Source organism: Mizuhopecten yessoensis, unplaced genomic scaffold, assembly GCF_002113885.1.
Source record: "Mizuhopecten yessoensis strain PY_sf001 unplaced genomic scaffold, ASM211388v2 scaffold3961, whole genome shotgun sequence".
Lineage (NCBI taxonomy): Eukaryota > Metazoa > Mollusca > Bivalvia > Pectinida > Pectinidae > Mizuhopecten > Mizuhopecten yessoensis.
In genome coordinates this window covers 472,647-498,195 of record NW_018405306.1, presented here as the reverse complement: position 1 = coordinate 498,195, position 25,549 = coordinate 472,647, and the positions used below count along the sequence as shown (strand labels likewise).

Here is a 25,549-nt window from a genome sequence, read left to right as displayed (position 1 = left end):
GTTGTTGTTCTTAACGTTGTTGTGGTCGGCGTTGTTGTTGTGGTTGTCGGCGTTGTTGTTGTGGTTGTTGTTGGAGTTGTTGTTGAGGTTGTTGGAGTTGTTGTTGTTGTTGTGGTTGTCGGCGTTGTTGTTGTGGTTGTCGGTGTCGTTGTTGTGGTTGTCGGCGTTGTTGTTGTGGTTGTCGGGGTTGTTGTTGTGGTTGTTGTTGGAGTGGAGGTTGTGGTTGTTGAAGTTGTTGTTGTGGTTGTCGGCGTTGTTGTTGTGGTTGTCGGCGTTGTTGTTGTGGTTGTCGGCGTTGTTGTTGTGGTTGTCGGCGTTGTTGTTGTGGTTGTCGGCGTTGTTGTTGTGGTTGTCGGCGTTGTTGTTGTGGTTGTCGGCGTTGTTGTTGTGGTTGTCGGCGTTGTTGTTGTGGTTGTCGGCGTTGTTGTTGTGGTTGTCGGCGTTGTTGTTGTGGTTGTCGGCGTTGTTGTTGTGGTTGTCGGCGTTGTTGTTGTGGTTGTCGGCGTTGTTGTTGTGGTTGTCGGCGTTGTTGTTGTGGTTGTCGGCGTTGTTGTTGTGGTTGTCGGCGTTGTTGTTGTGGTTGTCGGCGTTGTTGTTGTGGTTGTCGGCGTTGTTGTTGTGGTTGTCGGCGTTGTTGTTGTGGTTGTCGGCGTTGTTGTTGTGGTTGTCGGCGTTGTTGTTGTGGTTGTCGGCGTTGTTGTTGTGGTTGTCGGCGTTGTTGTTGTGGTTGTCGGCGTTGTTGTTGTGGTTGTCGGCGTTGTTGTTGTGGTTGTCGGCGTTGTTGTTGTGGTTGTCGGCGTTGTTGTTGTGGTTGTCGGCGTTGTTGTTGTGGTTGTCGGTGTCGTGGTGGTTGTCGTTGTTGGAGTTGTTGTGGTTGTCGGTGTCGTGGTGGTGGTCGTCGGTGCCGGTGTAGTCGTTGTCGATGTTGTTGTAGGTCCCATAGCTAAGACAAAAAAGAAAAAAGAAAATAATAATCAGTAATAGGACGATTATATTGAGACTTCAAATTTATTTCATTCCAAAAAAGATCAGTTAACCTGAGACTGATTTTCTGGTTTAGAGCAAGGAAGATCAAAATTTTCATCTGTATTTTGCCAGCGATAACTGTCTATAAAATGGCATTCAAAGTCCTTAGATGTTTCATAATTAGACATTTCCGTGGTGAGGAAATATTTGCATTTTTCGAGTTGAGTAATTTAGTGCAAAACTATTTACGCGCGAATATCTATTAATAGATTATATGTATTGTAGATATCAACAATATATAGATGTCAGCACCATTGCCAACGCAAATATATTCACACTGATATCTGTTAAAGAATCACATTGCGAGCATTTCAACACGCGATTGTTGTTTTTAAAGTATTCAAGAGCCGAACACTAACAAATGTATTCACCTTAACCTTAATTACTAATGGCAATTATTCATTTTCGGCTGTCGACAACTGATATAAATACTTACAACATAGGGTTTCGAAATAAGCAGGCTTATGAAAATTACATTCTATAGTTGCCACCATATTAGGGAATATATTATTTCCTTGTGTGACATTAAAGTTGATTTTTTTTATTATGCTCTTTAGTATACATTATTGTTTCGTATTCACTATTCGGGTTCGGGCTATTTGAACGTGGCATGACTCGGATTTGACCTTAATTTATAGGGCCAGTGTCGTCGATAAACTGAAGACGCTTACAATTACGGAACACCTGGTCTTATTTTTTTTAAACATTTCCAAGGACCTCAAAGTAAACTTTTTTTTTAATTTCATACGTTTGCCCTAGTTTCGTCAATTTTAAATTCGAAATAGAGTTTTCTGAATCTAAAGTTCTCTTGTTTTTTATTCAGAACTTTTTATTTTTGTTGTATGCTTTTATGACCAGTCTCAAGTTACGCTAATTTACTTACCGTACTGGCAGATGTATTGATATTTCACCTGCGCACTATTGCAGTGTCCCTCTCGCCATTTTCCGTCATGTGTCCGAAAATAGGCACAGTCCTCGGGACAGAACTTGTCAACGCCGAAACAATATTCAGGGTAGCCATTGGCCGAATCCCAGTTGTCATAAGCCCATGCCTCACCTTTTGCGAAAATAAACCAACAAAAACAACTTTATGTTATTATTTGTAGAATTGTCGGCAAGAGAAATACGTATTTGATTTCCTGTACCCTTTGCCTATGTTTTCACTCACAACCAAAGGCCTGATACAGTGGGAAATAAATTGCATATCGGCTTTTGGATGCAGGCATTTTTTGGCAACATCTCCGTTTTCAGTCTTTGTAATATGGTTCGAATCCGGTCCAGATAAGCTGAACTTGTATACTCAAATCACTGCATATGTTATTGATAATTTCATAATTTCATAAAAGCCCTGTAAACTATGATTTTCTTTTCAAAAATTATTTATCAAAGCTATAGTCATGCTAGAAAGAAAAACACTTTCTAAAGCAATGTTACGGGGATACTTTAAGTAACATTGGATCCTATGATATTTATCGAAAGCATATTCAATGCATGTCCTGGAATCCAAACAGATAAATAGTTCAAATCGCTTTTCTGTGATACATGTACATTATAAAAACAAAACATTGGAAGGAATAGGCGATTCAGACCTAATGTTAGAATTACGGTTTTCCTGGTACTTTGGTATTCTTCTAATTCTTTTTTATTTTTGCTTGTATTTTGATATATATATGCTACAATATATGTTTGAAAATGGCTAAAAACAATACCTGTGACCCATTTCCATTGCTGTTCTGTGTCCTTGTCGGTGAAACCTATCCAAACCTGGTACGTGGTGCTTGAAAAGGCAACAGAGGACATGATGAAATTCATCGTCGACTGATCCAATATCACAGCAAGATGGCCGCCATTGCTAGAGGAGCAGACCGCGCTAGCTACATCCCACGTGACTGGTGAATCAACATACTGGTAACACTGACCATTGTTGGTGTACATTGTACCAGTCAAACCAGACGGGCATCGATAGAGCTCCGACGAATGGGTTGGTGCTGGAAAGTAAAACAGAAGCTTAACTAAGGCATTGATACAAAGTGTTTTTTATCAATAGGTTTGATTCCCCGATAGGACATGGACATGTATAGGGTTCACCTGCTCGTACATAAGGGTTTTCCCTGGGTACTCCGGTTTCATCCCACATGAAGACCCACTAAGCGCTTCCATCCGGGCCAACAAGAGTGATTAAGTTAATAAGTTTGTGTCACCATTTCTCAGTAGAATTTCTTCAAATTTTTCAAGTATATTGTCAGAATTTTAAGGATTTTAAATGGAAATTGTGTAAAAAGGAGTAAATTTTGAAAAAAAAAATGAAAGACACAAGTTTTTTGCAAAATAATGTCAATAAAAAATGATACTGCCATAGAATAGTATTGCCCTAATGTATATCAATTTAATAAATGCTGAAATTGTGTTGAATAAATTATCTATAAACGATTAAAAATTGACATTTTATAATAAAACCATATACACATAGTAATTGCATATAAGAGTTATCTTTCTTGAAAAACTTCACCGTAGACGAAATAGATAGTCGGTTTCCTGAAGAACAGAAAAATGGACACATGTGACTCATTGATAAAAAACAACTGAATGAATGCCTGGATTGCATTTTTAACTATGTATATCATAAATTGAAAAAAAATGAATATATATATTTCTGATTGATAACAAATTGAAAAATGTGCTTAGCAGTAACATTACAATATGCGGAAATTGTGATACTGTCTCCCAACATTGGATTTTCAACTAGGGACGAACTTCCTATTTCCGTTTATCAATACACTCATTCGACCTTAATATAAGTTTGAAAACTGGTTTCATAATTGTTGTAAAATTAAAAAAAAAAATCTATCTATAAATAATGTTGGGCCATGGACAAACGAATGGATTGGTATTGTAAGAAAAATAAATAAAGAATCAATTATATACCACAGCATTATTTAGAGTTTTACGTTTTCTTGATGAAGGGTATTTAAATTATATACTGTAAGAGTGGAACTTTCCGCGTATGGAAATGTGTAATGTTCGCGTTGAAACTCCTCAGACCTTCAGAGGTGTGGAACGTGCTGCATTGGCAATTATTTTTATATCTTATCTTTATTTATATCTGTATTCTATTTAACATATGTATAAATATTCGCGTGTGGATATTTTTCTCTAATTTTCTAAAAACGAAAACCGCTAGCATTTCAACACCGCTAAAATTTTCACTTTCACAGTATGCTATACAGGTAACAATCAAAGTCTCTTCACTTGCTTAGAGTTATAAGTTTTCTTAACAACAAATTCACCTTGTAATGTAGTCGACTAAAGATAGGATCACACACGGAGCATTACTAAGTTTCATGAAGCTGAAATGTTACAAACGGTCCTAGTAAAATGGCAAAGAGTTAACCTGAGGGAGCCGTGGCTTGGTTTGGTTTGTTTGTGATTTACGTCCTACTAACAGGCATGGTCATTTAAGGACAAGACTGGAGTGCCCGGAGAAAAAACTTCTGACCTGCGTGGTGTGGATTTATACGGGGACACGTTTTGAAAGGGACAAAGTATCTGTCATATTAGCACATTATTTCAATTCAGAAGCAAAACTTTCACCAGGATAAAGCAGAATTTTATCGTGAGGATATTGAATTATTTGTTTTGCAGAGATTGTCGGCAAGTTTGTTAAGTACATAATGTATAGCGTAAATAAGTATTCGACAAAACAGCAGACAATTTTGAATTAATTTGGAAAAAGATAAAGTACAGAAAAAATGAACATTCGCAAAAGAGAAAAACACCTGATAGCAGATAATCACTTACACAGTGTTAAAACTGAAATGCTTAAGTTTGTAAGCATGGCGAATTGTTTTTACTTCCAAAAACGAAGTGTACAGTTTTCAGTTTGTTTAAAGTCACCAGAACAACTTTACTTAGTGAATATGGGATGCACTTCCTTGTGTCATGAGTCATATAATGTAAGCATATATGTATTTTTGTTTCTATATCCTGATTAAACACTTCAAATGTTAATTTCCCACAGGAAGAAATATATATTTAGTAACGCCTTTTATCGCTCAGCTGATTCATTGCAATAGCCCAGTTTATGGTTGATTTGGAACTAACCGGTGACTTACACCGACTATTTCACCATAAATGATATCATATTATCAGAGGTTCAAATTGTACAATCTTAAGTTACATTTCAAGGACGCTAGACCAAAACAAGTCCGCATGTAAGTTCAAAAACGGCATTCCTGGGTGTATACACCGGGACCTGTATTCATGAAACCTAACATGCTCTAACATAGATTCTGTGTCCGAGCATATTTTTTTTGTCCCAGTTATAAATTGATAATTAAATTTTATATTGTCAAAGATATGGAGCAAAATTGAAGAAATTTAAAACCAAATATTATTTTTAATGTTTACGTTTGACCTTTTGATCGTTTGAAATGATATAAGTGAGTTATACGAAAGTGGGTTTGAACACATAGTCCATGCTTGAGCATGAGAACGGTTTCATGAATAAGGGCCGGGACTTCATTTGACATGCACAATTTATGTTTCATATCGGAGTGATAATGAATACACTGTATTATGGTTGTATTTTCTAAAAGAAATTATGAAGGTCTCTGTCACAACTGAGAACAAACTATGATATAATTCGTGTCTGTAGTGGTTGGATGTCTGGAAGACATTGCAAGCTTTGGGTTTAGTCTGGAAGACACACCAGAAAGCGATGTGCCGACTAGAGAAGGCTGCAGAGTGTGCATTAAGCTGGCTTATGAGCACACTGGAGAAGAAAGACGGGAAGACATCTATTTACAGGCATTGAGTTGATCCTACTGTCGACTTGCCATGGCGAGAGGCTTCCGGGACAAGGTTGAATCATTAAGAGACTGCTGTGACGGATTGATCATGTTACATATAATGGATTTGAAGTATTCCAACAAACTGATCGTACATTTCAAGGACATGTACTGACATGTATATAAGAATGCACGGGGTCAAAGGTAATGGAGTTTGCATTCTTAGCTGACTTCCTACTCCAGTGTACCACATACATCTAAATATCACGACATTTGGGGCTCTGTTGATCCATAAACTGCATATCTAGATACTTAGGCATTTATACATGTGACGCTTCAATACATAATGAGGAAATATAACGATGGTCATCATAATTTTTATCAATACTTTGGACATGGGGCAGGTGGTTTGTAATTGAAAAATATGTGTTTCGCTTTTTTTGGAGTCATGACATATTTTCTCTTTCGGTTTGGTATCTCCTAGATTTCTTTTGCTGTCCTTTCGTATCTGTTTGAGCTCAGATTTTAATGATTTGTTCTTGTTTGTTAATTTTGCAGTACAAGTGCACTATCTTGGCAAACTTCTTGCTTGTGAAACATTTAGCATATTTATTTTAGATATCATATCTTGATTCTGGAGTTCCCCAAAAAATTAGTATCTTATTAAAGATACAGTAGATTTTGAACTTCATACCAACTGATTAGTTTAGCCATTACTTAGCACAAACTTTCATATCATGTACCTTAAAAAAATCCAAAACCACTTTACATAGGATAAACCTAAATACCCAACCTCTGAAGATAATGGAGAAAAATGTGTCTGTTTTATCCAACTCTAATTTATAGAATGAAGCGATTACGAATGACCCGCTGTAGAATCAGATTTTTTTCTTCTTTGTCCTTTGTTTAGGGGAATCTGACAAATTCAGAATTGATCTGCTGCACCTTAGCACCATTTGAGATCTATATATTTTTGTCTTCCCTCACTTCCTTACTCCGTCTGCTCGGCGTTGTCTCCCTAGACCCCCGTCGTCATGTGATTTTTGCTGTTGCCATGACATTATACCTCATACAAACAAACATACAAACACGGTTTAATGACCTGTTAAGCTAACCATGCTTGGAACAGCTCTACTCGGATGTTGATAACTGATACTGTATATAAAGGGTGAGGGTGGATCCAGAAATTGTTACCAATGGTTACCAAACACATAAGGTAGATGAGAAAATAGATAACTTTTTTTACAAAAAACACGAATATATATAAACAACTCGGCTACGTGAGCACATCATTTCAAATGGATTCCATATCATTTAAATACAATTGGATTAGGCGCCGCATATTAAAGCCTTTCCAGAAGGGAGAATATACATTGCAGACATTCACAAAAACACATATAAACATATTCGGTAAGTACTATATTTATAGAAGATATGATAGATTGTATATACATTCAGACAAATATAAAAAGGCTTTTATCAATTTGTTCTAGAATATTTTTGCATATGCACAGACATTAAAAATGAGGACGCCGATGAGTACCAATATGGGTCCCCTGTAAGTATGACACCAGCATCTGCAGGACTTATTGTGTAGGGTTATTTCTATGCTTTACAGTATCAAGTACTGTACTTTAACTTTGTTCATGGATGTTGTATATATAAACTTCACTCAAGCATGGGCCTCCTTGTTGTCAATCCGTAAAACCACCCAGTCATTGACCTAGATCTATAGTTAGAGAACATGAAATCGTGACAACATTTAGTGAGTCATGGACTGATGATGAAATAAAAATTGAAACTAATTTTCACTTGTCATAAAACTGCAGTAGTAGATAGAGTGAGGTACTTTGTAAACTAAATTTCATAAAGAGAAAAAAAGGTGTATTACATGTAGTACTTATTTACTAATCGTAATGGTACAATGAGGTGTTAATGAATGGGTTTTTTTGGTTTTTTTTACTTGAAACAGAGATATCTTTAAAACTTCCTCTCTATTTGAAATAAATCGGTTTGTGTTTAACTCAGGAATACCGATACCAAACCAAATGTTGCCATACAATTAATATGTGAGACTCTAGTGTCAACAATGTTGATGCGAAAGATACATAGTAGATCTTACTACGAATGCTAGGAATATGTTTCATAAATTGATACTGAGATTTATTGATTGAAGTAGTTTATAATACATTTGGAATTACACAAGCATGCATGTTCTCTTTAGATAAACTATTATGGGATAGAAAACTCTAAAAACAATAAAGGTAGAGCTTTGAAAATTTTCAATATGTTCAAAATGACACTAGAGTACAGTGAACTCACATTGTAATTGTAATTTACCTCAGCCTCACTGTAGTTTTACATTTTTAGGTCCCATATATATCGCTAATAGTAGATGACACAAGATTTTCCGAAATTCTCATCGGGTAGATCAGTATCATGTAGAGGTCATTGATTTGTGATATTGACTCGGCGTAACCATTGTTAGAGACAGAAGGTCAATAGTGTCTTTATGATGCCACTTTGATTGTAACGTCACAATGCTCTTTGTCAAATAAAATACTTTTCTCCTTACCATTTTCATATGTTCTATTTAGTTGAATAATAAAAAACAATTTCATTATCTGAAATAACAATTAACCCTTTCACCACCGCAGATCATAATGGACTCATCCATATCAATGCATGGTAGAGTCTACTAAAGGTACATAGGGGTGAAAGGGTTAAGGACTTTTGTTGAGGTGAATATGTGATTATATTGATTTGAGAAAGTAAAATTGACCGTTTAAAATCATTAAATGATTCGCAATATGTATCCTCGATAAAATTTTCATATATCAAGACGAAAAAAAACATGAAGTATAGATTACTCATAAGGTGACATTTGATTCAAAAAGTACAGTGTTATTGTTTTATATTAATAACACCTGGAACGTCCATAGCGCCATTGATATCTGTATTTGAATTACACTCATGTTTGTGTAAAATTGATAAAAATAAAGATTATGGAATCGGACTCATTAATGATGATTTTTATGGTTGCAGTAGATTTATTTTGGTCGCTTTTGTGTCCCCAAATAAAGGGCACAAAAGCAGATTTCCCAATTATGCAGGGGGTTCCCCACATAAACCCTCTCTTATGATACATGCAGTAGGTAACAGCAGGTGTATTCTTTTCTCGATCACCGACCTGCAGGGACGAGTGTAGCCCGTACAGAAGCTTTAATGTTGTCATGACATGTTCTAAGGGTTTACAGAACGTATATGACGTAATTGTACCCAACACGTGACACTTGTGGGAAAGCGGCCAACGAAATCAGCATGCTTTTCAAAAAAATATTTTACATATGCAATTTTCACTACAGGATACTTTTGTAAATCGGCTTCATTGGATGCTGAGTATTGTTAAAGGGACAGTTAAAGGTTAGAAATGATTACAAAATAAAAAAAAAAAATTTTGATTTACGTTTAATAATAATAATATAATATACAGCATTTATATAGCGCCCTATATAATTTGTAAAATTACTCTAAGGCGCTTTACAACATATGGATAATAGTAATGGTTATAATTGTGAAAACAAACAACAAAGGCTTGCAATTACTTTCATACATTAAACAAGCAATGTGCACATAATTGAACAAATAAAAGGGTGGTATTTACATGACGTCTTTGCAAAGATTCTAAAATGCAGACGTGAAGAATTAAGTTTTTATGTCCCTCTTGAATTTTGGCCAGGGTATTTGACTTCCTAATAGCAGATGGTAAGCTAAAAGCAGATGGTAAGCTATGCGACACTAAGTAATTGGATATCATTTTCAGAAACTTGTTATTTTCAATACTAGTGCTGATTAAGAGAAGAAATTTAATCAGAATCTTAAATATTTGAACAATCAGGAATGTTCTGCTTATGTTGATCGTGTATCCCCAAATATAAGCCAAACAGTCTCTTTAGCAGGGTAAAGTTACACCTGTTCAAGACCATACGTGACCCTAATAGTATTTTGCATTGTATTTATAGAACCACGTGTCGAAATATATTAACTTATTATAAAAAAGAAAAGCGGATGGTATATAAACAAACTTTTAAAAAAAAAGATACTATGGTATAAAAAAAACATCAATATTAAACTAAAATGTGTGACGCATTCGGTTCACTGACGTCATAGCAAGAATGAAATCCTTTGATTTTGAATTTGACACTCTGTCAAATTATTCATATTGATTTAATACTATGTCTTATCAATTTATTTCTGTTTCTAAGGGTGTTTACTATATCTTAGTAGTGTGAACTGCACGATGTATGCATACTTATATGATCGAATGTTTTTCTACCGTGGAAATGTCATTAAAGTTATAAATACCTAAACTACTTTAAAAAGTTGCTTACGTTGCCAGTAAAACAGGATTTTCCACTACATTCGATATCAACAAAGCCACTCGGGTGTCATGAGCTAAGCGTGCGAACAACAAAGTGTCACATAGTAGTATGTGATCTTAAAATTTATTTTTACATATTTGACAAACACATGTCCTTGCAAAACAGGAAAAATAATGATGTGATTATGATAAATTCGTGTCGAGCTTGGGAGTTATAACTGGTCTGGTTATGAATCTATAATGCCCCAGTGTATAGTTATAATGTATATGCCTCGCACCTGCAAACAAAGTGGTGTTCCTAGGCGATACGCTGCCTGGGCAATGGAATGTAGGATAATGAGAATTGTGCGAGACATGTGTTCATTGTGTGTTCGAGATTTTTTTTATTTTTATATTTAGAGTCACATCCCACCCCGATAGTGTACCAATGTACAATACTCGTGCCTGAGTTGTTCGTGTCACTATGATGCAGAGTCATACCTTACCACGACAGTGAAAAAATGTACAATACTCGTGCCTGAGTTGTTCGTGTCACTGTGATTCATATGCAAACCTCACCACGATAACTTACCAATGTACAATACTCGAGCCTGTGTTGTTCGTGTCACTATGATGGAGAGTCATACCTCACCACGATAGTGAAAAAATGTACAATACTCGTGCCTGAGTTGTTCGTGTCATTGTGATTCAAAGTCACATTACGATGGTGTACCAATGTACAATACTCGTGTGTGTGTTGTTCGTGTCACTATGATGCAGAGTCGTGTCTGAGTTGTTCGATTAACTATTATTCAGCGTCACACCTCACCACGATAGTGTACCAATATACAAAACATGTGTTTGAGTTGTTTATGTCATTGTGATTCAGACTCACACCTCACCACGATAGTGAACCAATATACAAAACATGTGTTTGAGTTGTTCGTGTCACTGCGATTCAGATTCACACCCCACATGATAGTGAACAAATGTACAATACTTGTGTTTGATTTCTTCATGTCACTGTTATTCATATGCAAACCTCACCACGATAATGTACCAATGTACAATACTCGTGCCTGAGTTGTTTATGTCATTGTGATTTAGAGTCACACCTCACCATGATAGTGTACCAATGTACAATACTTGTGTCTAATTTGTTCATGTCACTGTGATTCATATGCAAACCTCGCCACGATAATGTACCAAAGTACAATACTCGTGTCTGAGTTGTTCATGTCATTGTGATTCAGAGTCACTACTCACCACGATACGAGCTTTCAAAAGTAAACGTAAGACACCACATGGTAGCTATATAGCCTACTTGATCAGAAGCATTCAGATACACGGAGGAGTGTGTGAGTTGCTACACACTGAGTGCTACAATAGATGATGTGTACACCCAGGTACTAATGTACAATACTCGTGTCTGAGTTGTTCGTGTTACTATGATTCAGACTCACACCTCACCACGATAGTGTACCAATGTACAATACCCGTGTCTGAGTTGTTCGTGTTACTATGATTCAGCGTCACATCACACCACGATAGTGTACCAATGTACAATAGTCGTGTCTGAGTTGTTTATGTCATTGTACTCCAGAGTCACACCTCACCATGATAATGTACCAATGTACAATACCCGTGTCTGAATTGTTCGTGTTACTATGATTCAGGCTCACACCTCGCCACGATAGTGTACCAATGTACAATACTCGGGTCTAATTTGTTCGTGTCACTGTTATTCATATGCAAACCTCACCACGATAATGTACTAATGTACAATAGTCGTGTCTGAGTTGTGTATGTCATTGTATTCCAGAGTCACACCTCACCATGATAATGTACCAATGTACAATACTCGTGTCTGAGTTGTTCGTGTTACTATGATTCAGACTCACACCTCACCCCGATAGTGTACCAATGTACAATACTCGGGTCTAATTTGTTCGTGTCACTGTTATGCATATGCAAGCCTCGCCACGATAATGCACCAATGTACAATAGTTGTGTCTTAGTTGTTTATGTCATTGTGATTCAGGCTCACACCTCACCACGATAGGGCCCCATTGTACAATACCCGTGTCTGAGTTTTTCGTGTTACTATGATTCAGCGTCACATCACACCACGATAGTGTTCCAATGTACAATAGTCGTGTCAGAGTTGTTTATGTCATTGTGATTCAGACTCCCACCTCCCCACGATAGTGTACCAATATACAAAACATGTGTTTGAGTCGTTCGTGTCACTGTGATTCAGATTCACACCTCACATGATAGTGAACAAATGTAAAATACTTGTGCTTGCTTTCTTCGTGTCACTGTTATTCATATGCAAGCCTCCCCACGATAATGTACCAATGTACAATAGTCGCGTCTGAGTTGTTTATGTCATTGTATTCCAGAGTCACACCTCACCAGGATAATGTACCAATGTACAATAGTTGTGTCTGAGTTGTTTATGTCATTGTATTCCAGAGTCACACCTCACCATGATAGTGTACCAATGTACAATAGTCGAGCCTGAGTTGTTCGTGTCAATATGATGCAGAGTCACATTACGATGGTGTACCAATGTACAATACTCGTTAGTGTGTTGTTCGTGTCACTATGATGCAGACTCATGTCTGAGTTGTTCGTGTCTGATAGTGTACCAATGTACAATACTCGTGCCTGAGGTGTTCGTGTCATTGTGATTCAAAGTCACATTACGATGGTCCAGAGTCACACCTCCCCATGATAATGTACCAATGTACAATAGGTTCGTGTCACTATGATGCAGAGTCGTGTCTGAGTTGTTCGTGTCATTGTGATTCAGACTCGCCCCTCACCACGATAGTGTACAAATGTACAATAGTCGTGTCTGAGTTGTGTATGTCATTGTGATTCAGACTCGCCCCTCACCACGATAGTGTACAAATGTACAATAGTCGTGTCAGAGTTGTTTATGTCATTGTGAGTCAGAGTCACACCTCACCATGATAGTGTACCAATGTACAATAGTTGTGTCTGAGTTGTTCGTGTCATTGTGATTCAGAGTCACACCTCACCATGATAATGTACCAATGTACAATACTCGTGTCTAATTTGTTCGTGTCACTGTGATTCATATGCTTACCTCACCGCGATAGTGAAAAAATGTACAATACTCGTGCCTGAGTTGTTCGTGTCACTGTGATTCATATGCAAACCTCACCACGATAATTTACAATACTCGTGTCTAATTTGTTCGTGTCACTGTGATTCATATGCTTACCTCACCGCGATAGTGAAAAAATGTACAATACTCGTGCCTGAGTTGTTCGTGTCACTGTGATTCATATGCACGCCTCACCACGATAGTGAAAAAATGTACAATACTCGTGCCTGAGTTGTTCGTGTCACTGTGATTCATATGCACGCCTCACCACGATAGTGAAAAAATGTACAATACTCGTGCCTGAGTTGTTCGTGTCACTGTGATTCATATGCACGCCTCACCACGATAGTGAAAAAATGTACAATACTCGTGCCTGAGTTGTTCGTGTCATTGTGATTTAAAGTCACATTACGATGGTGTACCAATGTACAACACCTCACCACGATAATGTACCAATGTACAATACTCGTGTCTGAGTTGTTCGTGTTACTATGATTCAGACTCACACCTCACCAAGATAGTGTACCAATGTACAATAGTCGTGTCTGAGTTGTTCGTGTTACTATGATTCAGACTCACACCTCACCAAGATAGTGTACCAATGTACAATAGTCGTGTCTGAGTTGTTTATGTCATTGTATTCCAGCGTCACACCTCACCATGATAGTGTACCAATGTTCAATAGTTGTGTCTGAGTTGTTCGTGTCATTGTGATTCAGAGTCACACCTCACCAGGATAATGTACCAATGTACAATACTCGTGTCTAATTTGTTCGTGTCACTGTTATTCATCTGTACACCTCACCAGGATAATGTCCCCCTGTACAATACTCGTGTCTGAGTTGTTTATGTCATTGTATTCCAGAGTCACACTTCACCATGATAGTGTACCAATGTACAATAGTCATGTCTAATTTGTTCGTGTCACTGTGATTCATATGCACACCTCACCACGATAGTGAAAAAACGTACAATACTCGTGTCTGAGTTGTTTATGAAATTGTGATTCAGAGTCACACATCACCATGATAGTGTACCAATGTACAATAGTCATGTCTAATTTGTTCGTGTCACTGTGATTCATATGCAAACCTCACCACGATAATGTACCAATGTACAATAGTCGTGTCTGAGATGTTTATGTAATTGTATTCCAGAGTCACACCTCACCATGATAGTGTACCAAGGTAATTTTGATTCAAAGTCACATTACGATGGTGTACCAATGTACAACACTCGTATTTGTGTTGTTCGTGTCACTATGATGCAGAGTCGTGTCTGAGTTGTTCGATTAACTATTATTCAGCGTCACACCTCACCACGATAGTGTACTAATATACAAAACATGTGTTTGAGTTGTTTATGTCATTGTGATTCAGACTCACACCTCAACACGATAGTGAACCAATATACAAAACATGTGTTTGATTTGTTCGTGTCACTGCGATTCAGATTCACACCCCACATGATAGTGAACAAATGTACAATACTTGTGTTTGATTTCTTCGTGTCACTGTTATTCATATGCAAACCTCACCACGATAATGTACTAATGTACAATACTCGTGTCTGAGTTGTTTATGTCATTGTGATTTAGAGTCACACTTCACCATGATAGTGTACCAATGTACAATACTTGTGTCTAATTTGTTCATGTCACTGTGATTCATATGCAAGCCTCACCACGATAATGTACCAATGTACAATACTCGTGTCTGAGTTGTTCATGTCATTGTGATTCAGAGTCACTACTCCCCACGATACGAGCTTTCAAAAGTAAACCCAAGACACCACATGGTAGCTATATAGCCTACTTGTTCAGAAGCATTCAGATACACGGAGGAGTGTGTGAGTTGCTACACACTGAGTGCTACAATAGATGATGTGTACACCCAGGTACTAATGTACAATACTAGTGTCTGAGTTGTTCGTGTTACTATGATTCATACTCACACCTCACCACAATAATGTACCAATGTACAATACTCGTATCTGAGTTGTTCGTGTTACTATGATTCAGACTCACACCTCACCAAGATAGTGTACCAATGTACAATAGTCGTGTCTGAGTTGTTCGTGTTACTATGATTCAGCGTCACACCACACCACGATAGTGTACCAATGTACAATAGTCGTGTCAGAGTTGTTTATGTCATTGTGATTCAGAGTCACACCTCACATACTCGTGTCTGAGTTGTTCGTGTTACTATGATCCATACTCACACCTCACCACAATAATGTACCAATGTACAATACTCGTATCTGAGTTCTTCGTGCTACTATGATTCAGACTCACACCTCACCAAGATAGTGTACCAATGTACAATAGTCGTGTCTGAGTTGTTCGGGTTACTATGATTCAGCGTCACACCACACCACGATAGTGTACCAATGTACAATACTCGTTACTAAGTTGTTCGTGTCACTATGATTCAGCATCACACCTCACGCCGATAGTGTACCAATATACAAAACATGGGTTTGAGTACTCGTGTCTGAGTTGTTTATGTCATTGCGATTCAGAGTCACACCTCACCATGATAGTATGTTCGTGTCATTGTGATTCAAAGTCACATTACGATGGTGGACCAATGTACAACACTCGTATTTGTGTTGTTCGTGTCACTATGATGCAGACTCATGTCTGAGTTGTTCATTTAACTATGATTCAGAGTCACACCACGCCACGATAGTGTACCAATGTACAATACTCGTTACTAAGTTGTTCGTGTCACTATGATTCAGCATCACACCTCACCACGATAGTGTACCAATGTACAAAAGTCGTGTCTGAGTGGTTCGTGTTACTATGATTCAGCGTCACCCCTCACCACGATAGTGTACCAATGTACAAAAGTCGTGTCTGAGTGGTTCGTGTTACTATGATTCAGCGTCACACCTCACCCCGATAGTGTACCAATGTATAATGGTCGTGTCTGAGTGGTTTGTGTTAGTATGATTCAGCGTCACACTAATGTACCAATGTACAATACTCGTGTCTGAGTTGTTCCCCGTGTCTGAGTTGTTTATGTCATTGTGATTTAGAGTCACACCTCACCATGATAGTATACCAATGTACAATACTTGTGTCTTAGTTGTTTATGTCATAATAGTCGTGTCTGAGTTGTTTATGTCATTGTGATTTATAGTCACACCTCACCATGATAGTGTACCAATGTAAAATACTTGTGTCTAATTTGTTCGTGTCACTGTGCTTCATATGCAAGCCTCGCCACGATAATGTACCAATACTCGTGCCTGAGTTGTTCGTGTCACTGTGATTCATATGCAAGACTCGCCACGATAATGTACCAATGTACAATAGTCGTGTCAGAGTTGTTCGTGTCACTATGATTCAGCATCACACCTCACGCCGATAGTGTACCAATATACAAAACATGGGTTTGAGTTGTTCGGGTCACTGTGATTCAGATTCACACCTCGCCACGATAATGTACCAATGTACAATACCCGTGTCTGAGTTGTTTATGTCATTGTGATTCAGAACCACACCTCACCATGATAGTGTACCAATGTACAATACTTGTGTCTAATTTGTTCGTGTCACTGTGATTCATATGCAAGCCTCGCCACGATAATGTACCAATGTACAATACCCGTGTCTGAGTTGTTTATGTCATTTTGATCCTGAATCACACCTCACCATGATAGTGTGCCAATGTACAATACTTGTGTCTTAGTTGTTTATGTCATTGTGATTCAGAGTCACACCTCACCATGATAGTATACCAATGTACAATACTTGTGTCTTAGTTGTTTATGTCATTGTGATTCAGAGTCACACCTCACCATGATAGTGTACCAATGTACAATAGTCGTGTCTAATTTGTTCGTGTCACTGTTATTCATATGTAAACCTCACCAGGATAATGTACCAATGTACAATACTCGTGTCTGAGTTGTTTATGTCATTGTGATTCAGAATCACACCTCACGATGATAGTGTACCAATGTACAATACTTGTGTCTAATTTGTTCGTGTCACTGTGATTCATATGCAAGCCTCGCCACGATAGTGTACCAATGTACAATACCCGTGTCTGAGTTGTTTATGTCATTGTGATTCAGAATCACACCTCACCATGATAGTGTACCAATGTACAATACTTGTGTCTAATTTGTTCGTGTCACTGTGATTCATATGCAAGCCTCGCCACGATAATGTACCAATGTACAATAGTCGTGTCTGAGTTGTTTATGTCATTTTGATCCTGAATCACACCTCACCATGATAGTGTACCAATGTGCAATACTCGTGTCTAATTTATTCGTGTCACTGTGATTCATATGCAAACCTCACCACGATAGTGAAAAAATGTACAATACTCGTGCCTGAGTTGTTCGTGTCATTGTGATTCAAAGTCACATTACGATGGTGTACCAATGTACAACACTCGTGTGTGGGTTGTTCGTGTCACTATGATGCAGACTCATGTCTGAGTTGTTCGTTTAACTATGATTCAGAGTCACACCACGCCACGATAGTGTACCAATGTACAATACTCGTGTCTGAGTTGTTTATGTCATTGTGATTCAGAGTCACACCTCACCATGATAGTGTGCCAATGTACAATACTTGTGTCGTATTCGTTCGTGTCACTGTGATTCATATGCAAGCCTCACCACGATAATGTACCAATGTACAATACTCGTGCCTGAGTTGTTTATGTCATTGTGATTCACTGTCACACCTCGCCATGATAGTGTACCAATGTACAATACTCGTGTCATAGTTGTTCGTGTCACTATGTTTCAGCATCACACCTCACCACGATAGTGTACCAATGTACAAAAGTCGTGTCTGAGTGGTTCGTGTTACTATGATTCAGCGTCACACCTCACCACGATAGTGTACCAATGTATAATGGTCGTGTCTGAGTGGTTTGTGTTAGTATGATTCAGCGTCACACCTCACCACGATAGTGTCCCTATGTACAATAGTCGTGTCAGAGTTGTTCGTGTTACTATGATTCACCGTCACATCCCACCACGATAGTGTACCAATATACAAAAGTCTTGTCTGAGTGGTTCGTGTTACTATGATTCAGCGTCACACCTCACCACGATAGTGTACCAATGTACAATACTCGTTCCTAAGTTGTTCGTGTCACTATGATTCAGCATCACACCTCACGCCGATAGTGTACCAATATACAAAACATGTGTTTGAGTTGTTCGTGTCACTGTGATTCAGATTCACACCTCACATGATAGTGAACAAAAGTGCAATACCCGAGTCTGATTTCTTTGTGTCACTGTTATTCGTATGCAAACCTCACCACGATAATGTACCAATGTACAATACTCGTGTCTGAGTTGTTTATGTCATTGTGATTCAGAGTCACACCTCACCATGATAGTGTGCCGATGTACATTACTTGTGTCTAATTTGTTCCTGTCACTGTGATTCATATGCAAGCCTCACCACGATAATGTACCAATGTACAATACTCGTGTCTGAGTTGTTTACGTCATTGTGATTCAGAGTCACACCTCACCATGATAGTGTGCCGATGTACATTACTTGTGTCTAATTTGTTCGTGTCACTGTGATTCATATGCAAGCCTCACCACGATAATATACCAATGTACAATACTCGTGTCTGAGTTGTTCGTGTTACTATGATTCAGCGTCACACCACACCACAATAGTGTACCAATGTACAACACTCGTGTCTGAGTTGTTTGTCATTGTGATTCAGAATCACACCTCACCATGACAGTGTACCAATGTACAATAATCGTGTCTGAGTTGTTCGTGTTACTATGATGTGATTCATATGCAAGCCTCGCCACGATAGTGTACCAATGTACAACACTCGTGTCTGAGTTGTTCGGGTTACTATGATTCATACTCACACCTCACCATGTTAATGTACCAATGTACAATAGTCGCGTCAGAGTTGTTTATGTCATTGTATTCCAGAGTCACACCTCACCATGATAGTGTACCAATGAGCAATACTCGTGTCTAATTTATTCGTGTCACTGTGATTCATATGCAAACCTCGCCACGATAATGTACCAATGAACAATACTCGTGTCTGAGTTGTTCGTGTTACTATGATTCATACTCACACCTCACCATGTTAATGTACCAATGTACAATCCTCGTGTCTGAGTTGTTCGTGTTACTATGATTCATACTCACACCTCAACAATACTCGTGTCTGAGTGTTTCGTGTTACTATGATTCAGTGTCACACCTCACCACGATAATGTACCAATGTACAATACTCGTGTCTGAATTGTTCGTGTTACTACATGTATGATTCAGCGTCACACCACACCACAATAGTGTACCAATGTACAATAGTCGTGTCAGAGTTGTTCGTGTTACTATGATTCAGCGTCACACCACACCACAATAGTGTACCAAGTGTCACTATGATGCAGACTCGTGTCTGAGTTGTTCGTGTTACTACGATTCAGACTCACACCTCACAACGATAGTGTACCAATATACAAAACATGCGTCACACCTCACCACGATAAGGGACCAATGTACAATACTCGTGCCCGAATTGTTCGTGTTACTACTTGTATGATTCAGCGTCACACCTCCCCACGATAGTGTACCAATATACAAAACATGGGTTTGAGTTGTTCGTGTCACTGTGATTCAGAGTCACACCTCACCATCATGTTCGTGTCACTGTGATTATAATGTACCAATGTACAATACCCGTGTCTGAGTTGTTTATGTCGTTTTGATCCTGAATCACACCTCACCATGACAGTGTACCAATGTACAATACTTGTGTCTGAGTTGTTTATGTAATTGTGATTCATATGCAAACCTCACCACGATAATTTACCAATGTACAATAGTCGCGTCAGAGTTGTTTATGTCATTGTTTATGTCATTGTGATTATGTCATTGTGATTCAGAGTCACACCTCACCATGATAGTGTACCAATGTACAATACTCGAGCCTGAGTTGTTCGTGTCACTATGATGCAGAGTCATACCTCACCACGATAGTGAAAAAATGTACAATACTCGTGCCTGAGTTGTTCGTGTCATTGTGATTTAAAGTCACATTACGATGGTGTACCAATGTACAATACTCGTGTGTGTGTTGTTCGTGTCACTATGATGCAGACTCATGTCTGAGTTGTTCGTTAAACTATGATTCAGCGTCACACCTCACCACGATAGTGTACCAATGTACAATACTTGTGTCTGAGTTGTTTATGTCATTGTGATTCAGAGTCACACCTCACCATGATAGTGAACAAATGTACAATACTTGAGTTTGATTTCTTCGTGTCACTGTTATTCATATGCAAGCCTCACCACGATAATGTACCAATGTACAATACTCGTGTCTGAGTTGTTTATGTAATTGTGATTCATATGCAAACCTCGCCACGATAATGTACCAATGTACAATACTCGTGTCTGAGTTGTTCATGTCATTGTGATTCAGAGTCACTACTCACCACGATACGAGCTTTCAAAAGTAAACACAAGACGCCACATGTTAGCTATATAGCCTACTTGTTCAGAAGCATTCAGATACACGGAGGAGTGTGTGAGTTGCTACGTGTCTGAGTTGTTCGTTTTACTGTGATTCAGCGTCACATCTCACCACGATAATGTGCCAATGTACAATACTTGTGTCTGAGTTGTTCGTTTTACTGTGATTCAGCGTCACATCTCACCACGATAATGTACCAATGTTCAATACTCGTGTCTGAGTTTTTCGTGTTACTATGATTCATACTCACACCTCACCATGATAGTGTACCAATGGACAATACTCGTGTCTGAGTTGTTCGTGTTACTATGATTCAGCGTCACACCACACCACGAAAGTGTACCAATGTACAATACTCGTGTCATAGTTGTTCGTGTCACTATGATTCAGACTCACACCACACCACGATAGTGTACCAATGTACAATACTCAGGCCCGAGTTGTTCGTTTAACTATGATTCAGACTCACACCTCAGCACGATAGTGTACCAATGTACAACACTCGTGTCTGAGTTGTTCGTGTCACTACATAATACATTATGTAAAGATTATTTTTTTACAATTAAATATCCCTGTCCCTTCATCTGCAGGCAAAATATCGAAGATTTGCCGACTGTAGTTTTAAAACATGCATTTTTAATTGTTGATATGTTTGTTAATTCAATGTCTATCGCTTTTCAAAAGAAACCTGCAAGGCATAAGACTTTTTTTCCGAAAATTAATTACTTACAAGTTAATCCTCAAATAAGTTAAGCTTGCTTGTAACAAATAATTTCGTTGATTTAAAAAAATATGCTACATGTATCAGCCCATAACGTAAAAACATGACGTCGCCGTTTGTAACGTCGCTTTTGATTGGCTGATACAGCGGCGTAATAATTTTAAGAGAAAAGAATCCATCAATAAAAGTAGATTTTCACAGGGATTGTGTGTATAGTAAAATAAATTATAAGAATTGACTTGGATATATTTTTATGCTATAACACAGAAAACCGGAGTGTACTCTCATCATTAATTAATTACTGATGCTATTGTAACGCACTAGAAAGATTTCAATTCATAGTTTCATTTTTAAGCAGTGGGACGTGTATCCTTAAAATTGTTTTCAACGTTATAAAGACACATAAAGTAACCACAATAGCTATCGGCAAGCAGCCATTACATGCTTGATTTCTTTGACACTATAGGATGACATAAATTTAAAGGTTTTCCTTTGTACTGAATTGTTCGTTATAATAGAGGGATGTAATACATAGGTACTTGTACATTTTAAGTAGCCAACCTCCTTGTGTTGTCATACAAGTCGTAAAAACTGGATCAGAGGACAACAATGAGTCTGGGACTAGGGCAGCCAAATGTAGGATCAACAGTTATGGGAAAGAAACCGTAGCGCCGGCTCCGCTTTGTCATAATGTTTATATCAAAAACAACAAATATCATACAATTGTGTAAACTATCGAGAAAAACAGTCATTCTAAATATATATAATGAATCCCGTTAGAGATATTCTTGTCATAGAATAAATCCAAAAACAGAAATGAGAAACATCGCTGTTTTTGCAATTTTTTATTGAATTGAATTTTTATTTATTTTGACATGAAGACTCTTATATTTGGTGTATAGCTTATTGTACCTTACTACATGTACATTGTCACTTTAGAAAGCATTGCTGACATTCGCCTTTATTGAAGGTCACAAGAAATCGAATTTGCTAAATTGTTTATGGCTTGTACTACATAAGGGGCACACATGGTTTTCTGTTGTGCTTTGATTTGTTAACATTAATACATCTATACAAAAAAAGGTGAAGCTCGTTCATGCTGTTTTAATTGTATTCTTTCCGTGTAGCCAAGTTCCATTAAAAAATATAAACACATATTTTCAAAGACAATAAATATGTTTATGTTTACATCTTCACATATGAATAAAACGATAATATAACACATTATCCCCTTCACAACAAGAATGCATACGTTTGGAAAAACTACATTTCAAATGCTTGTTGTTATTGCAAACATCTTGAAAAAATTGTTATGCATGATATATAAGTAGAGTACAGAAGAACATGAATACGGCTATTTTAACTATAGATAGAGAACATGCTCGTTTATTTTCTCTCTCTGAAATTACACATTGACTATATTTGACAAGAACCAAAGCTATGTTTCGGCACCCAATTAAAAAAACAATAGTCTGTCGTTGGGTTATTTCCCCGTCATATGATCATTGTCAGCCAATCAGACACGCTGTGATAAAGATGAGGTATAATGATAACATAAATGTTTATGATGACAGGTTTACGATATAAACTATAGGCCTACACAGTTTTAAATATTTTTATAACATTATTTATCATAGCAAGGTTTATAAGATTGTGGAATTTATCTCCGCGATGTATATCGGTATACTTAGGTTGACAACTTGACATACTTTGTATTCGTTAAGTAAGTTTTGCGACATTTCAGCATGAATATCACTAAACATATATTAAGTGTATCAATTTGATGTTTTTAGAGTCAAAATGATTGTTATGTAACTATCAATCCAAACACCATTATATATCATTTCAAAACATATTTTATATTAGTCGGCACATATCTGTCATTTTATAAGGTACCCATATCCCCAAATATTTTTCTATGCGAAGTATCTTTTGTCTATCAGTAATCATATCGAATGAGTATGTCTGCTGTTATATTTCCTTACACATATTTCTGTTCATGGTAAAATAAATGAGGGGGACCAAATATTTACCTCACTATTAAAAACAGGTCAACAATTTGTTTCTTTAGAATAATAATGGGGCTGAGTCTGTCGACGCACTTTCCAGACAGTTTCTGAGGGAGCAACATAACAGTTAAAAGCAAATACAAATAGGATCATGTGATTTCTGCCGGGAGCTTAATGTGAGAATAATAACAATGTTTGGCCCGGAGTTTCTCCACTAACATGGATAACTTTAAGACAGACATTTAAATAAAGCAACGATGGTCATGCCTCAGTGAACAACCCTTAGTGAACCGTTCTATAAATATCTCTAAACTCTTTCATTGACATACACACTGACACAACAATATATATAATATACGTTTGAACTGATTTGTAGTACATGTCTGCTGTGATTTTTATTTTAAGATTTCACATGAATTTAACCTTTTCAAATAGTTATGGGTGGGACGTGAAAAAAATATACGGAATACAATTATGCAAGAGAGTGTTGAATGTAAAATGTGTTTAAGGCAGACATTGGCCTAGACTATGATATTCACAACAAAGATCCATATCAATGGAATACAAACGTATTCCGCGTTGAATCAATATGAAAAAATACAATAAAACCAAGGGTCCAAAGAAGAACGAAATGTTACTACACTATATGTTAATTGGATTTCGTAGAGTGCGAAAACTACGTACGAACGCCCATTTACGGTAAGTACTAGGAGGCGTACATCAAGTTGTCTTGCCCTCTGTGTATTGTGTATACACATACATCGTATGGGTATCTACATGTAAGTAAGAAAGTACTCACCTGTACACATAAATATCACCAGTAGGTATACCAAGGTCCTAACCACCTCCATCCCGGGGTTAACTTTAACTTTGTCCATGGTTCCTTCCACCAGTTTTGTGACTATATCACCCTACAGGTTCATCAACTTGTATAGATCCTGACCGTCCGTCATGGCTAGTGTTGATATCTAAATGAATGGTGTTATTTTCAGTGATGTGTTTGTAAATATATTTAAAGTCACGTGGGGGTAGTTTAAAATCCCCAGTGATAATTTTGACAACATAGCTGTATATTTATAGCATTGTGTGTCATCTACTGACATGCAAGAACAACTACAGACACAGGGACATGGATGAGTGTCTTATAGCTGTAGGTTTTCGTATAACTTCCTTGACACCTGCACTCGCCTGTAATTTTGTATGTTTTAAATTAATAATGCATATATGTAACTAATACAACACTGATATGAAGGAGTTACCTTTGTTTTACTTATTTTGTTAGCTAGAAGATGTATTGTAAAGATGTTAAACAAATATATTTATGGAACAGTCTCATCTTTTAAACATTGTAGGTCTACTCATAACATATGCAGCTGTACCCTTACTTACTTACTTTGGGCAACGGTAACCATGGTTCTACTGGCGACCGTTTGCTAACCTCTCGATGACACCTAACTTAAGTATGTGTATCTGACATTTGGCAACGTATTAGTTTAACTCGTACTATCTTCTTCCTGCTATTTTAGATATGATTTACCAAATATATTAACCAAGAATTTTCAGTAACAAGGAAAGCATTGTTGAGGTTGAGTTAATATAAGGTTTAAAAAGATAAATATAAAAATAAATAGATTTAGATAAATATATAGAGATAAATAGATATAGATATATGTAAAGCAAATAATTCAAGTATACAAATAATACAACATTGATATATTCTATTGCTTTGAGAAAAAAACTATGTTCGCCAGTAAAACCATAGTTACCGCTGCCCTAAGTACATGTAAGTAAGGAAGGAAGGGCATAAATGCATATGTTGTGTGTACACTTACAATGTATAGAGATAATAGATATATATATATATAGGTATGTGTCTTTCTGCATTGTATGCCTCCGATATTCGGCAGCATTTTGGTTTAACTCGTACTCACTTCTTCCTGCTTTTAGGTTTCGGTTTCACCAAATATATTTACAAAATGTTTACAGTAACAAGTAAATCATT

At 37.3% G+C, this 25,549-nt stretch overlaps 1 protein-coding gene across 1 annotated transcript; it reads right to left on the bottom strand.

Moving 5' to 3' along the window:
• Window positions 1-644: 644 nt before the first annotated feature.
• LOC110448256 (regenerating islet-derived protein 4-like) lies at window positions 645-24,604 on the bottom strand (the record flags this gene model as incomplete). Its single annotated transcript, XM_021494421.1, has 4 exons — window positions 24,347-24,604; window positions 2,736-3,014; window positions 1,910-2,083; window positions 645-943 (listed from the first exon to the last, which is right to left on the bottom strand). Coding segments are annotated over exons 1-4 (831 nt in total), but the record flags the coding sequence as incomplete, so codon positions are not given.
• Window positions 24,605-25,549: the final 945 nt, after the last annotated feature.